At 36.6% G+C, this 16,963-nt stretch overlaps 1 protein-coding gene across 1 annotated transcript in view; it reads right to left on the bottom strand.

The window, feature by feature from the left end:
* Positions 1–4,319: 4,319 nt before the first annotated feature.
* Phex (phosphate regulating endopeptidase homolog X-linked) overlaps positions 4,320–16,963 on the bottom strand; it is a 192,072-nt gene continuing 179,428 nt past the window's right edge. The window contains exons 20-23 of the mRNA XM_037199438.1: positions 14,369–14,434; positions 13,105–13,209; positions 10,393–10,469; positions 4,320–7,591 (exon numbers count right to left, since the gene is read on the bottom strand). Coding sequence (XP_037055333.1) covers positions 7,489–7,591; positions 10,393–10,469; positions 13,105–13,209; positions 14,369–14,434 — 351 coding nt within the window. The 3' untranslated portion in view covers positions 4,320–7,488. The remainder of the gene's footprint in view (positions 7,592–10,392; positions 10,470–13,104; positions 13,210–14,368; positions 14,435–16,963) is intronic.

Below are 16,963 nucleotides of genomic sequence, written 5' to 3'. Positions count from 1 at the left end.
CACCAGGTATTTCCTTACCTGTAAAATGGGGGGTGTTAATGGGTAACTAAGTTGTTGTAATTATTACATAAGATAATATAATTAAGGCACTTAGTTTAAATCCAACATGTGGTACATTCTCAATAAACAGTAGCAGGTAATATCAGTGTGGAGCACCTTCTAAATTTCTTTCTGAAGGACTCAAGGTGAAAACTACCATCAAATATAAATTCCTATAAACTGACTCCATTATTTTCTAACAATACTATAGAAGCATAACCTATAATCTTTAGTAAGTCACACTATCATATTTGTGAACATCCCCCAATGTCCAATACAATATTAGAGAATAGGCTCTGGAATCAGACAAAATTGACTGTTTTTGGCTCCTCCAATTGCTAATATAGTCTTAGCAAGTCCCAGAAGTATCCTTCATCTGTGCAGTGAGAATATTAACTATCGACATGATTGGTGTGAAGATTGGCTATAATGGAGGTCCTAGCAGAGTACCTTAGATATAACGTGAGTCAACAAACAGAAGCTACTTTCATTATGATTACTAGGTTAAAAAATCATTAACAAATGCCTATTGAAAATGTGCTCAATTTGGGAATAAGTATGCTCTGGGATGGTTTTGTTATATATCAGATGCCATGGGGATTTGATAATTGTCTCTTATCTATGTCATGATTCCATTTGCCTCCAAAACAGTTTGGACATTAACAAAATACACTTTCTAAATGATATGCTATGCTTTTCTTTTTCTCGGGATATTTGCTGATACTTTAGTCAAATTTCACTGTACATGTTATGCAATATTTTAGATAACTTTAATTATGAATTCTTTTTTCAGTGTTTCATATAGCTTAAGCCAGTGGTTCTCAACCTTCCTAATGCTATGTCCCTTTAATACAGTTCCTCATGTTTTGGTGACCCCCAACCATAAAATTATTTTCATTGCTACTTCATAACTGTAATTTTGCTACTGCTATGAATCATAATGTAAATATATGTGTTTTCTGATGGTCTTAGGAACCGCTGTGAAATGGTCATTTGACACCCTCCAAAAAGGGTCATGACGCACAGGTTGAGAACCTCTGGTGTAAGTTGTCCTTAAACTCACTATGCAGCCAAGGATAATGCTGAACTTCTGATCCCTGTCTGTATCTCCTGGGTGAGTACTGGAATTACAGGCATTCACTACCACACCCAGCTTATGCACTACTGGGGACTGAACCCAGGACTTCATGCATGCTAGCAAGCATTCTACCAATTGACCCACAGCTCGGGCCACCAAATTGAGGATTTTTACCTGACTGTTTGGTTCTTTCTCTGTGAAAACAGAATCTCAATTCAGAATTGAGTAGAAATCAACATTCTTGGCCTATACATGATCACCTTCCTTTCTAGGACACACATTCAGGGGCAGAATCACAAAACCAAAATAGGCTGAGTAGCATTTTTCATCTCATAATAGATAAATGAAAATTAATTTTGCATAAGTTTTCTTAAAATACTAGAAAATACTGTACTCTTCCAGCAATATTTTCATAGTATATTTTCCTTTCTCAATGGGATATCCTCTAAAAGCTTAGAACATAGCTGTAAATCTATGGCTTAGCCAGATTCTTATATTCAGTTACCTTCTTAATTGATCCAATTAAGAAAACAAAGTACATGTTCAAATTAGACATGTATCTAAACCATTTAGGAATGATTAAAATTATAGATCAGGCTTTCTTTCTCTGATCAGAAGTTATTGTAATGCTTCTGTGGTGCTCAGTTCCCAGTTCACTTTGGTATGTTAGTAAAACACAGCATTGTCAGATCACAGGGAGTATCTCATTTTCCTTTTCATATCTCCAATTCTAAAGGGGATTAAATTATCCAATTAAGCTGTTAATTAAAAAGACTCCTACAGAATAACCTGCAGGCTACCAATAGCATTTTCAATTTTCATTGTGCTGTATTCAAAAGCAATTTTCTAAATTCAGAAGAGTTCAAAGGTACTGCCCTAGATATCACTTCTGAAGGTACCTGATAGCAGCTGAGAGCCCAACCCACTTCCTCCTCTTTCTGGGCACATGGGTGACTATGTGATACATCCACCCCAAAGATTGGCTTCAGCCACATGACTGAGTTTTATCCAATGGAATAGAAACAGAAGTAATGTACCATTCCCCAGGACCAGAACAAATCTTCAATTTAATATTTTCCATGGCCATTTCCTTCCTATCAGCCTCTTGCTTATGAGCATGTATTGAATCATGTCTTGAATATTGTACAATCACAGTATTGAAGGAACCTGGGTTGTCAAATCACCAACTGGGGAAGAGAAGATCAATGGTCATTAATCTCCATTATATATGTGATGAAAACAAAATAAACTGAAGTTGAGCTAAGCCTTTAAGATTGTCTGTTGCTATAACTAGTGTGGCCTTAATCACTAAAGAAATCAGGTAAATTGGAAAGGCATGAAAAAATATCTTAAACCTAACTAAACTCATCAGACTCCTTCAGATTTTGATGAGGTCTACTTAGATATGTACCTGAAAATCTATGCAAATTCAGGACCTGGGTCTCTTGAAATCTAAGTTACATAAAACATGGTAAAGGAGATTCTGTGCCTCTTGCCTCGGTTTGCCCGTACAGTCATGCCCACAACCTAGAGATCATTCTGGGATAAACTATCATTTATAGTCATCTTTCCTTCCTTCAAACCATGGTCTTACATTCTCCCCACACCTCTCTCTCTCTCTCTCTCTCTCTCTCTCTCTCTCTCTCTCTCTCTCTCTCTGTCTCTCTCTCTCTCTCTGTCTCTCTCTGTCTCTCTCTCTCTCTCTCTCTCTCTCTCTCTCTCTCTCTGTCTCTTTCTCTCTCTCTGTTTCTCTGTCTCTCTCTGTCTCTCTCTGTGTGTGTGTGTGTGTGTGTGTGGTCTGTCTGTCTCTTTCTCTCTCTGTCTCTCTGTGTCTGTCTGTCTGTCTGTCTGTCTCTCTCTCTCTGTGTGTGTGTGTGTGTGTGTGTGTGTGTGTGTGTGTGTGTGTGATTTTGTGGATCAGTTCACAAATTAGAAACTTAGAAACTTAAGTGAACTCCCCAATAGGGGGCCCACCAGACTACAACCTGTCACTTATTACCCACAGAATCTGGAGCATCTCACTTCTCCATCCTATGCATGATGTCATGACACAGTAGATTGACTTAGGACCCTGTAGACCAGAACTTGACCATATACATGCTAGGAATTTATTTAAGATAATTAATAGGAGGCCGGGCAGTGGTGGCACAAACCTTTAATTCCAGCACTCGGGAGGCAGAGGCAGGCAGATCTCTGTGAGTTTGAGGCCAGCCTGGTCTACAGAGTGAGATTCAGGACAGGCACAAAAAACTACACAGAGAAACCCTGTCTCAAAAAAAAAGATAATTAATGAGAAACTCTATTTGTATTCTCGGCCAAATCCCAATAGGTTCCACTGAACTGTTTGATATACCTATAGATTTGTTTGGATTCAGGAAAAGTGGTCAACCTTTCAAATTCCTGTACCATTGTCTCAGGGTCACCAGGAAAAATTACAGTTCACTGAAAGTGGATTGGACAAAGAAGTCCCAAGTGCAGGAAGGTATGTATCTAGAGAGTCATAGCCAACTAGAAACAAAAGTACACAGAAGGTAAGTTATGCCTTCTTGTCAAAGGAATTTGCTAGCATCTTGACAGAGGGTGGACTGATAAAGTCTACCATAGGAGAGTTGAATAATTTTTACCTGTGTCCCAAACCATACCCCAGGGTACTTACATATCATCAGATGCTATTCAGCAGTACAATTATAACCATTTACAATATCCATATCCCCTGTTAAACCAGACAGCCCATTGAAGCCAGAGATTGTATATTATCCACCTGAATATAGCTGGCTCAGTGATTTCAATAGAATAGATGCTCAGTTACCATGTGCCGAATGAATGGCTACAAATTGCCTGTATTATTAAAGCACAGTGACAGCACATAGAGATTCTTTGCTTTGATAGCAATGGTCTTGTGCATTGTTACTTTTGTGTGACCAGCACTACCTCAGAGGTCTCTCTTTTCCCTCAGCAGGAATATTATTTGAAAGGAAATAAACTATATCTGCTGACTTATATCCTAGAAGGAATGTAATGACCATCTCTCATTGTCTACAGAGAAAGTCACTACATTCAAGTCCTACATTGCCAAAGCAAGAAATTTAGATAGTTGCAGTGGTTTGTATAGTTTTCTAGCAATTATCTTTTAAAGCACACCTTAATACATAAGCACATACATTATAGGTTGTAATCATTTGCAAAAAAGAGGGCAACAGAAAACCTTTCACCAATGTTTTATTGTCCTTGAAATGATGATTCTCATTGTTTTACAACGGAAAAAAATCACAACCACTAGTCTGTCTGCTAGTGACCACATAGATTTGTTCTTTAAATGCACAATCTGAAAACATCTTTTTTCAAAAAAAATAGGGTAGTGCCACTGCTGATAAGGATGTTACTCTATGAAATAATCATGTATTCTTCCATGATTTAAGATGCAACTGAGACATTATGTTCAAAATATCAAAGGTGGTGGCTACCAAATACTAAGCAATTTTAGAAATACTGGTTGAATAAACATATTAAGAAAGATAATAATCTAAGAGATGCAAGTTAATCCAAAGGTCAGAAGCCCATAGCACAAAGACTATCTGTCCAGGCTGTGAAATATTTGACAAGCAATTTTAAGCCTTCCCATTTCTCTGGCATGAGCACCATCTGTCTGGCAAGCCATAGTTCTTAGTTTCTTCTTAGCGATGCTCCAGGGCTAAATAAGAGAAAATTGATGGGCTATGCTTTAAGCTCCATTGAGGTAAGGCACTAAATAAGCTTGAGGATAATTTACGAATTCTGAGCTTGCATCTATCAGTCATGTCCCAATCCATCTCATAAACTGGGGGGGGGGGCGGTGTTGGAGGCCTGTGCCGAGCACTTGGTGAAAAGCTCAGCAAGCTTTGGGCAATGGCAGTATGGCCAAACACCACAGCTTTCAATATACAGAATCCTTGACTCACACAAGAGAATATCCCACACATAAAAAAGAAAACTTCCTTCCTTCAAATGCTCAGTTAATAGTCAACTTGCAGAACAGCTGCTCTATGACTCAGAGCAGAGTGTTGTTGCAGCCCTTGCCTGAGAGCCAATATTTCATTTCCTTTTGATTTACCATAATTATTTTTAAGCCTTTGTGGCTCCCCTCTGGTGGACATGTTTAACAAGGAGAACCAAATTCTGTCTTGTTTTCCTTAGGCCAGCTCTCCTGCTTTCTTTCCATCCCTCCAGGTATGTCTGACCTTCTTGCTACCACTTAATTGGTGTCTATTTCTTTAAGAAATCAGTCTCACAAAGAAGAACAATACTGTAATTTGGAGGGTTAAACAGAAACATTTGGAAAGCTAATTCTTGTAGAAAATGTGTGTGGCTACTAGAAGTGATTCTGTATCTCTTGATAAACTAAGATACACCAAGTTACTTAGTCCTGCCATCCAGAAATTGGGAGAGCTCCAACTAATCACTAGCCTGTTGTCCTTAATCAACAAATGTCAATACCATTTCAAAAGTATTAATTCTATAGCTTTATCAAACACTCTCTCTGACCTGCAGGAATGTGTTTCTTTGGAATTTTTAAAAAGGAAATCTAGAAGGAATGCACTATTTATATAATCATGACAAACTTCAGCTATTCTTAAGTGTCCAAGTATAGGAATAAAATGAGGATTATCAAATCAGAATGCTTACACCAGAGAAAAAGCACATATACTTCTAACACCTGAAATAATACTGCTTGTTTTTAGAAATACAAATCAAGGTCACATTAAACCATGGTTAAGAGGAGGAAAAGGCTGCTGCCCTTCAGAAGTGTATCCATTCAGAGAGGAGGAAGTCAAGGGGAAAATCACTCTCCTCGGACTAATGCAGTGTAATTGTTTTCCTCGTGATGGTGCCCTTCCATTTTTTTCCCTTCGGAAGTTCCCATGGTTACAAAAGGACGTGGCTCCCACTTACATTTTTTTGCCAAAGAATGACAAGTCACAAGGATACAAAATGACCTCCTGTGGTTCATCTGAATTTGTCATTTTGCTTTTGAAATATTTCCGTTGGCCCACTTAACCCAGCACCCCATGTACAATGAATAATGCGATGGGGGCAGGGAAATGCCTATACTAAATAAAAATAAACATAAACAAGAAAACAAAGTAGCCACTGGAATGCCATTACAATTTTATCCTACACACACTCTTAAATGTGATAACAGTTTTATCCTACATACATATACACTGTTAATTAATTAACACTAAAAATGCTGATTAAAACAATAATGCTCTAAGGATCAAAATACAGTACTGCTTTTTTTTTTTAAATAAACCCTTCGTAAGACTTAAAAAATAAATTTGTGTTCCTTAGATCGAGGCAGGATTTTTTAAATTGGATTCTTTCTAAAAGTTTCTGAAAGGGATTTTCTTTTACAGAGATGGAACATTAAGTGGGCTGAGATGGAAGAGCATTTACTCCCTCCTCAGTGTGGTGTTTATATAGTTGTACTAAAAGGAATGAAAGCCATATGTTCCTGACATGGAAACAGAACATTCTTTTCTCAATGTCTGCTCAGTTCAGAGTTAGGAGATACACCTGAGCATGCCAAAACAAAACAGGAACTGCTCCATGACTGGTATCCACCAAATAGATGGAGCTTCATAGGGACAAGACCAACATCTGGAGAGTTCATTTCCTAGAACCTTTGTTGTTATGTGGCTAGTTTTGTTGTTATTTTTTTAATACTGCTGGCAGTTAAAGATCCATCCCTTCCCCCTATTTTATAAACCCCAAATATTTTGCCTAACAGACTATGTGCCATCTTTATTGATGCTGACTTAAATGGTTAGTTACATTGGATATAAGTTCTGAGATACAATTTTCCAAAACTGAAGGGAAAAACTTTATCAGAAATTATAAAATAGAGATCCAACAAATTTCTAATTTAACTACCTTTAGAAATAAGAAATACTACATATTGATTGCACACCACAGAGCATACATCTTCATCACTGAGGGTGACAATTTTCATAGACTGATCCTTTCTATGGATACACTCTACTCAGGTCCCCTGCAAAGCTATAGATTGAAATTCTATGTACCACCTAGCTGTGGCTAACCAAAACAGATAATAAGGATGCCAGTTTAACCAAGTAGCTTTGACATTTGTTTTCATTGGTTTGGCTTTCTAATGAAATATATTTGGTTCAGTTTTTAAATTCTTTTATAAGCCCACGGACTTTGAACAGATACTGTTTAGATCCAAGCAAGTCATCTACCGAAATAATGAAAATGCATTAAAAATAAAAGTCCTCAGTGAAATAAAGGCAGAAAGCAGTGTGTGCTGAGTACATCAGAGCCACCTCTACTGGCACTCCTCAGCTCTGTCAGGACAGTAGAAACCAGCACTCCAGCTACCAGAGTCGACAGGAATTCACGCCTCTGTTCATGGTGGAATTCTTTGGACAGTTAAAAGCTTTCTGAAATTCTTCAAAGTTGCTAATGGCACCATTGACCCTGAAAATAAGAGATGACAAAAGTACATTGTCACTCAACTCATACACATCCACAGATTCTGGATAAAACAGTCCATTGCTACAAAAGGACATTTGCACACATTTAATCTGTTTACAAGGAAGACAACTAAAGCTCAGATAATTAAGAAAAGAAATTAATGTCATCGAGAATGAAAACCAACATTTCCCCAAAGCCTGGCCAGGAGTCATAGTACTCTTCCAAGTCTTCAAATTCCTACACAACTGTATCATCTCCAAGACTTCTTTTTTCTAATTTCAAAAAAATTACTTTTGGCAAGTGTTAACGATAGAATATAATTGATAGTAAGTATACTCTGTAAATTATTAGCAAAAAAAACCCCAACATTTCAGGCAACTAGTTAGTAAAATGAAATTAATTTCTAAATCTTGTATAGCTGGCACAAAGGGCAAAAATCATAAATATAGAAAGCACTATTCTTTTTTCAGATGTGTCTGTTACTACTATTCAGGGATCAAGGAAAGGTATCTCAAGCACTCGAAAAACTACTGTATCGTTTAGTACCACAACACTACCTGTGTTTGAACTTGATATGAATGAAATGTCCACTGCATACAACTTTGTTTTTGGCTCTTTCTCTCTCAGTACAATATTATAAAAGCCATCCCTCTTGGTGCATTTCCAATTAGTTTTTAACAATGCATTCAATGTACCAAAATACTTTCTCTAAATTCTTACTAATTTGGAGATTCACATCTACCTACTATCTGGTTAAGAATCAACCAATAGAATCTGTTACAGATGAGTCATTCTGCCCTGGGTTTTAGCTCCAGAATCTGGTACATGCACAAGTTCCTGACTGAAATGGAGACTGCAGAATCCTACGCAACACTTTGATTGTAACTATCTTTTGGAAGCGGTATTTTCATTGTGTGATTTTTCTCTATACTCAGAATCTATACTTACTGCAGATATCAGTAAGAAGTCAGGCAAAAACCTCCCCCTCATCAATTTCTTATTCAACTGAACATTTAAAGGATTTACTAAAATTTAACTCAGCATTCTATTTTTTCCCTAATGACTTTGTTAGCTCTGGGCATTTGAATGAATGCAATAGCCTGTATCCAGCAAATCCCCATAATATCTTGAGTTTCGTTGGAGTGTATAAGTAGGGATGCATATATCATGGTGTGATTCACCTTAGGCAAGTGTTAAAGATAGAATACAGCTGATAATAAGTAAGTATACTCTATAAATTATTAGCAAAACTCCAACATTTCAGGCAACTAGTTAGTAAGATGAAATTAGTTTCTAAAACTTATCTGTTGAGTAATTAATCTACTGTGTGGTTTCATCTGCTGCATTTTTCAGTGGGAGCACATTTTAGTCCATTAGAAATTGTCAGCCTTCATGACAGTTCAGCCCAGTGGGGGAGAATTTCCAGCACAGTGATTAGATTTTTATGCTAGTGGGTAATTTATAGTCAATTTTGAAGCATTTCTAAAGCAAGGTTTTAGGAATAAAATTTTAAAATATAGAGGATATCCTAGATGACTTTCTTATGATATGCTAATGGTTCATTTAAATATTAAACATAAAGATATCCAGGTATAATATGTTCTAAGCAAAGAATAACTATAAATTACCATGACTTCTTAGATTTCTCTGTATAATTAACTGTCCTCTACTTCAGGAAATTTCTCTCAAGCTACAGAACCTAGTCCAGGATAAGTAATATCAACCTTAATTTTGTTTTTACTTAATATTTTATACATTCTGAAATTACAGTTGTTAATCTTTTTCCCTTCGTGTATAAGCAATTGTTTCAAAGGGTGATACAAGATGAAAACCAAACTGCAATGTCTCTGACTCTAGATATGAATTATAATTGCTGAAGATTAATATATTTGCTAAAGACTAATATATATATATATATATATCATATATTATATATATATATATTCCTTTGTGTTGCGAAAGGGGCATATTTGTTTCTGTTTGTAAATTTACAGTGTAGGGGGAAAACAAGAGCTATCACATAGAATACTTTTAAAGAGAAAACAGACCAGAGTAAATCATAATTCTAGAAGCTTATAAGCAGAATTGTTCATCAGATCATATCCTCTTCTAAGATCATAAAATCCATTTTGAATTTACTTTTTGCCCAGACCTCCCTGCTAAAATAGATGGTTAGGCAAATCCAATATTCCTGTTAATGAGCAGTGATCTGATATACTAAGGGCATCTATGGATTATTGTCTTCCAAAAGCATAAAATATGTATGAATATTTCACTGCATGTATGTGTACCATGTGCATGCTTGGAGGCCTTGGAGACTGGAAAAAGAACTCAGATCCCCTGGTATTTGAGTTCCTGGTTGTTATGAGCCATCATGTAGGTGCTAGAAACTGAACTTGAACCTGAATCTTCTACAAGAGTAGCAATGCTCTTAGCCACCAAATCAATTCTCTGGCCCTGCACAATTCTAATTCTATATCTGAAACTTAATATTAAAACTGATTTGGATTGCAATTACTTTTGAAGCCTCACCATGATTAAACCTCATTATGAAACCTCACTTGATGTAACACTAAGCAGAAATGTAGTTGAAAAGACACTAAGAAGATAGGCTTACTACTAATGAAACAAGAGATGCTTAGTTCCTGTTTGGTTAGATTCTGTTGTCTACAAAATGGAGATTATATATTTCATTGTGTAGACTTTTGCTCATATCTCCCATCTGGCAGCACACTGGTATGGTTGGGGGCACAGAATGTGGAGATGCATAGTTAAAACCTGCTGTCACCCATTTACTCGTTTACCGAAATTGTGGAGGACTGTGAGCACCAATCTGGACTTGTTCTCTGGCAGCTTCTGGTCTGTACGAATTGCACCTCACCTAAAAATAAAGACACCCTTGTAAATATGCTTCTACTCCAATTATGTATTTCCTATTTTATTAACTTATCCAACTTGAACTAAAGAATAATTTTGGAATTGGATAGCAAGCAGTTTTAGTGGATCAGATAAAACTTTGAGCAACAGTAACATCTATTATTCAAACCCCGAACAAAAGGTTTTATCAGTGTGAATTACATAATGTCAGTAAATTAGGAAGGTTTCTAGGCAAATTACTTAAATTAAGAGAATCACGTGTACCCAGGAAGTGACCAATGTATTCAGCTTATTAATTTAATTTTTTAAATAACCTTTATTAAATTTAATCATATACATTTCAATGAATAAACTAAGTGAACCATACCAGGGTTTAGCATAATCATGAGGTATACTGAATATAGATGCATCCTGGTCTGGGCTCTGGAGAATACTTGTCTCTATATCCTTTGAAGTTAGACAGGACTATCTGACTTGTTCTGACTAGTAAATATTAGAAGTTATATATTCCATTTCCTAATAAAAATTTAAGAAAACTTATTATCAATTTTAATAGTCTTAGGACCAATTTAAGTTGTTACATTAAGAGTCTATTGGAGTTGAATAGAGGCTTCAATCTGTAATGTGTCTGGTATAAGCATGAAGACCTGCATTCAGATTCATAAAACCTATGTAAAAACCTGGGCATGATGGCATGTGCCTGTAACCACAGATCTGAGAGTGTGGAATGAGGGCGGTGGTAGAGAAAGGTGGAATTCAGTGGCCAAACAACATAGCCAAATTGATGTACTTTGGGTTCAGTGAAAGACCATGTATCAAAAAATAAAGGTGAAAAGCAATCAAAGAAATACACTCAACATCAACTTCTGACTTCCATACACACATGCATACCTACACACTAGTAAGTACACACCACACACACACACACACACACACACACACACACACACACACACATACACACACACTCACACAGCAAATAAAAAGGTCAATGCAGATTTCCTCTTATTTCTTTTATACTGTTTGGTTCCATGAAAGCACATGTCAAGATGAAATACTCCAAAACCCAATTCCTTGAGTAAAAACTATGGGCAGAGCCCCAATGATGACACACACTAGACATGGAGCAAGAACAAGAAATATGCTTTCACTATGTTGTTTCTTTCTGAGGTATAACCTACTTAATACTGGTTTAAATACATCTTGAAACATGATATAATCTTGAACTATGAATACTTCTAGGATAGATGAATATATAGGAAAGCATTTGGATGGAAAGGGGAATTTAAAAATGATTAAGGGATGGGAAAGACATTCAGCTTGATTGAGCATCAATGAGTGACCAGGGGAGAGAAAGGCTTATGTCAGATTTCTGAAGTACTGATTGGCAGGCCTAAGTGTTACAACTATGTTTAAACATTGTCCTTGAACAGAAAAATAAAACAATATTTTTGAAGGATTTATCTGGCAGAATAAATATATAGGAAAAGGAAGAATATAGGAAAAGGAAGAAATTAGAGATTAGTTAGAAAAAGGCTGTTAACATCTACTAAATAAGTAGAAATGGACATTGGAAGAACCAGAAGTATAAAAATGCATGAAAAAAGCATGAGAAACAAATTAGCAAGTGATAGCAACTACAGGCACAGAGAGGGCAGGAAAGCTAATGGCCTACTGCTATTTTGATAATGACAAATCATCTCTCCCTATATTTATGAATGTGTTTTTAAAGATGTTCTTGGAATGAAATTCCTTAATTTCCTCAGAAGCTAGCCCGTGTGAGCTTACTTTTCACATTCGATTTTACCTCATCTCTTAGGTTATTTTTTCTTATATACTTTGCTTACATTATTATATAGTATTGACTATGTTTCATAATCATTTATGAGATTCCTGAAAACACATTATGGTTGTTACTGTTCTCTAGTGCCTTTCCAGGATAGAAAATAACATGTTCCACATAAAAAGACTTCCTTCAATATACAAAAGAGTGAAAATCTCTTCATTCTGTAAGAAGAGGGGCTTGAAGAGAAATTTCTCAATGGTGATTTAAAAAAAAATAGGATTACTCTTTTAGCCCCAAATTTCTTCAGTTTGACAAAAATATTGTATTTGAAGACATCAGAAACATTTTAATCACAGCATCTCTCTCCATTAGCTTATTTCATTTACAAACTGTTATTATGGACTATACTATAAGTAGTAAGAACAGATGGACCCTTGTATTTAGTCCTCTAGATCAGAGCTGAGCAAAATTCTTCTGGAAAAAACAGATAATAAGTGCTTGAACATTTGAAAACCATAAGGTCCCTGTTTCAACTATTCAACTCGGCCATTTTACACAAAGTAACCTCAGACAATGTGTAAGTGACAGAGTGTAGCCTTTTTCCAATCAAAACATAATTTATTATCTATAAATAAAAACAAACCATGGGCCTTTATTTGGTCCTGTTTGTCCATTCTAACAAGGAAACACTATTTTGAGGGTGTGTTTTTTGGTACTATTTCTGTAGCAGACCCAGTACTGACACAAGATTAAGTGGTGGCTTTGGTCAAAGTCATACCAGTGAACTTTTCTTCCAAACCTTTGATTGAGGGCATATATTTTCATCTTTTTGCCCTTTCCTCAGTTTACTCACATGAGCATAACTCAAGAAGAAGAGCTGGTTGTTGGTGAATGTGATGCCTGGTAGGAGAGGCTCTTCAACTCCCTGTCTTCTGTCATTTATCCATTTCCTGTAAGCCTAGTGATGGAAGCAGAACAGGTGAAAATCATCAATGACAATTCTTCTCTCTTCATACTCAACACAAAAGCATGAAATACATATCCCTGTCATGTGTAAAATGCACTGTGTTGGGTTTCCTTTATGAAAACAAACACCTGGAAATGCAACCCAGTGCCATTTTGCCTACTAGTGAAACAGGTGCATCTGATAAAGCACTTTATACCTCACGGTGCTACCCAAGCATGGTGGTACCTGTCTGTCATCCCAGCATTTGGGAGGCTGTGGCAGGAACATTGCCATGAGTTTGAGGTCAGCCTGGACTACAGAGTGAGACTATGTCTGGGAAAACAAAAGCAAAACAACAAATGGGAACCTTATACTCTATGCATAACAAAGCTACTGGGCCACAGTGATCAGATACTAAGTAACTCTTTAAAAGGTGTTCTTTCCATTCCAAGGAGAGACAAACAAATTTAACACCATATACAACTGCTTTAGTAATTAACTGGAGTGGGATTAACATATTACTCTTAAAATTTTATCAACAAGAAAACATATCATCATTTTATAGTATCATTTAGTAAAATAAAACTTGTTTTAAGTAGAATATAGAAAAGATAACACTTTAGAACCATAACCTGGTCTTTAAAAGAAATGTATTCAGTTTTATGCAAATCTGTCCATGTTATCATTATGTTTATTTCCTAACTACACACTGAGAGATGGTATAAACACTCTTATGGACTTTCACTGGCCCAATGTGTGAGAATGAGTAGCCTCCAGAATAAGTTAGAAGTGTGAGGCTTAATAATAAAATGATAAGGAAGAAGAGAGAGAAAGCTTTACTTCAAGAAAATTCACATGAACTTAGCCCCAAGGAGAGTCCTGTGGCATCCGTTAATATGATTCTGAGTGTATTATCGGTAAACTAAATTTTAAATATACAATTCTTAATAACCATTATTATTTAGGATGACTCAATACTACAAAAGAAAAAGAAAATGCAACTCTAGTTATCTATTAGAGTATAGCAGAGTCCATGTAGAAACACAAATGTATTTTAGAGAATCCAAAATGTCATATTCCTCAACACCATGTTGGTACTATACACTGAAGTGCACCCATGCATGCTTCCACAATGCAGTTTTTAAAGCCCAGTAAAGGTAATGGTGAGTACCCTAAAAGCTTCTCGTAGACCTCCATTATCAGCAATATTTTCTCCCAGGGTCCTCTTCCCTTTCACCTAAGAGAAAGAAAAATAGAAAGTGTTCCACAGTCAACTAGAATTCAGCAAAAGGCGTGTATATATTATAAGATGCAAACATGTCATGTTTTAAGGAGAAAATTACATTTCCAGAAGTAGACGTGATGTGCTGTGAGACGGTAAACGAGCCCCAGCAAGGGGCTCCTGAATGGAGACATTCCTATCTCACGACTCTCTGCATCACTTTCTCACCCACCTCTTTATTCTCATCAATCAAGCCAGCGCCAAGAAAATGTTAACATTATTCTCAGTGGCTCTAGTTTAATAGAAAAAATAGAAATGTCAATATCCAGGTGAATTTCTCTGACTAACTCACATAATTTGAGACTTTTTCTCACTGTCCCTATGACTCTAAAAATTTGCCATCCACACAGGAACAAAATTTCAGCACCAACCATTATCATTTTACCTTCAGCTATTTCTATGAAACATTAAAATGAAAGTTGTTCTCTTGGGGGAACAAAAAATCAAGTAGAAAGGGTACAGACTACAAGGTCAAGGTTTGAAATATGTATGACACCCAGCCAAGCATGGGGAGACATTCTTCTCAACTGTTTCTTAAAACCATAAATGAGCTAGGATAGAAAGTCTAAGTTTATACATCCCACAAGCCAAAGACAACACAGTCTGTTTCCTTTCTTGCTACAAGGACAGTTCAGTATTTACTATCTAGCTTAAGGGTTCACCAACCCCTGTATAGTAGGCAGAATATTGGCTTCTTAAAGACATCTACATCAAAATCCCCAGACATTTAGGAATAAGTTACCCTACAATGACAAAACTGACTTTTAAGATGTGATTAAGTCAAGGATATTGAAAGAGAGAGAGAGGCTGACTTACTGCCTTATCCTGGTTTGTCCAGATAAGCTCAATGTAATTATAAAAGGAAAAGGAAGACAAGAGAGTGCCAGAGTAGTACACTGGACATTGTTGGCTTTGAAGGAGGAAGGGGTCATGAGCCAAGAAATGTAAGACAGCCTCAAAAACTTTGAAAATGCAGAAGACAGACTCTTCCCCAGTACCTTCTACAAAGAAGACATCTATGCTGACGTTTTCTTTTAGGCCACTGAGATTTGTGTCACACTTCTGATCTATAGAATCTTATGAGAATAAATCTGTATTGTTTTAAGCAACTAAGTTCATAGCAATTTGCTCCATCAGCAACAGGATATTAATATACAACTCACAAGCCGTGGATCCTACCAATGACTTCCTTTTTAAGTTAGCTCAACTACTGATGTATCAGGTGATGCTAACAAATAAAAATACATCTTAAGGAAACAAGATTCAGTGTTATCACCAAGAACCCCCAACATCCATTGCTTTAGTCTCCCAAAGTTACCATTCTGACTGTCTACATTCTTTTTCTACATTCCAATGAGGTAAGGACCATTGTCAATACCTTTGTTTAACAAAGAAGAATCTGAATCTCAAAGCAGTTCATGGATTTAGGGGTTTTTTGTTGTTGTTGTTGTTGTTGCTTTTTTAGTTCTTTTAGTTTAGAATTTAGTTTTTTTAGTTTTTAGTTTTTTTTAGTTTTAGTTTTTTATATTTTGAACTAAAATATAATACATCATAAGCCTTTCCTCCTTCTAGCCCTTCCCCCCCACACACACACACCCCTTTTGCTTTCCTTCAAATTCATGGACTCTGTTTCTCTAATTGCTATTATAACCTGCTCAGATCATACAAAGTTACTTGTATAAATAAAAATTTCAGGACCATCCAGTAGTTCCCCTTCTCTACCAAGACTCTGCAGCCATTTCATCCAGTGACTGACTAATGTGCTAGGAGAGCTGCCCAACCCCTTGCCCCTGAGCTGAATAACTTCTGGGATGCTATTTATTCTCCAGAACCCTATTTAGTATCAAGAGTAAAGCTCAGCTTCCCTCAGAGCCAATGGCAGGTTTCTCATAAAATGACTTTCTCAATGACTCACTCACCTAAGGAAACCCTTCTTGGGTTTTGCTTATAATGATGTTGTTCTAAGACAGAATAATTAAGAAAAAATGCTCACATTCGTCAGGTATTCAAGCCCAAGTAGATCTCTTTTTCTGGAGCTTTCGTTGTACGGCACATGCCTCAATTTTTCTTATGTATGTTTATATATACTCATGCTTGAATACCTCTTCTTATTTTTTTTCTCTAAACTTTACATCTAAATTATAGCTTCTGGAGTAGCCCATCCCTTTTAACTCCTCACACTCTGAGCCATCTCAATAGAGCACATGAGACCAGGTCTGACCTCTCCAGGCACACTAGATGCTAACATTCTGCATCTGTGGTGACCCAACTAAGTTCTTCCCTTGTCACTGCAAAGAACGATTCAGGCACAGAGGGACTGACTCTTACAAATAAAATTTGGAAAATAAAGCCTGACCACTTATGTCCACAAAAGAAACGCGTGCGCGTGCGCGCGCGTGCGCGCGCGCACACACACACACACACACACACACACACAGCCCTTCTATGGGAATGAGACTGAAGCTGTTCTCTGATGGTTGAATG

The sequence above is a fragment of the Peromyscus leucopus genome, chromosome X (genome assembly GCF_004664715.2).
Source record: "Peromyscus leucopus breed LL Stock chromosome X, UCI_PerLeu_2.1, whole genome shotgun sequence".
NCBI lineage: Eukaryota > Metazoa > Chordata > Mammalia > Rodentia > Cricetidae > Peromyscus > Peromyscus leucopus.
Note: the sequence above shows the minus strand (reverse complement) of the source record. Positions and strands in the feature narration are given on the sequence as shown.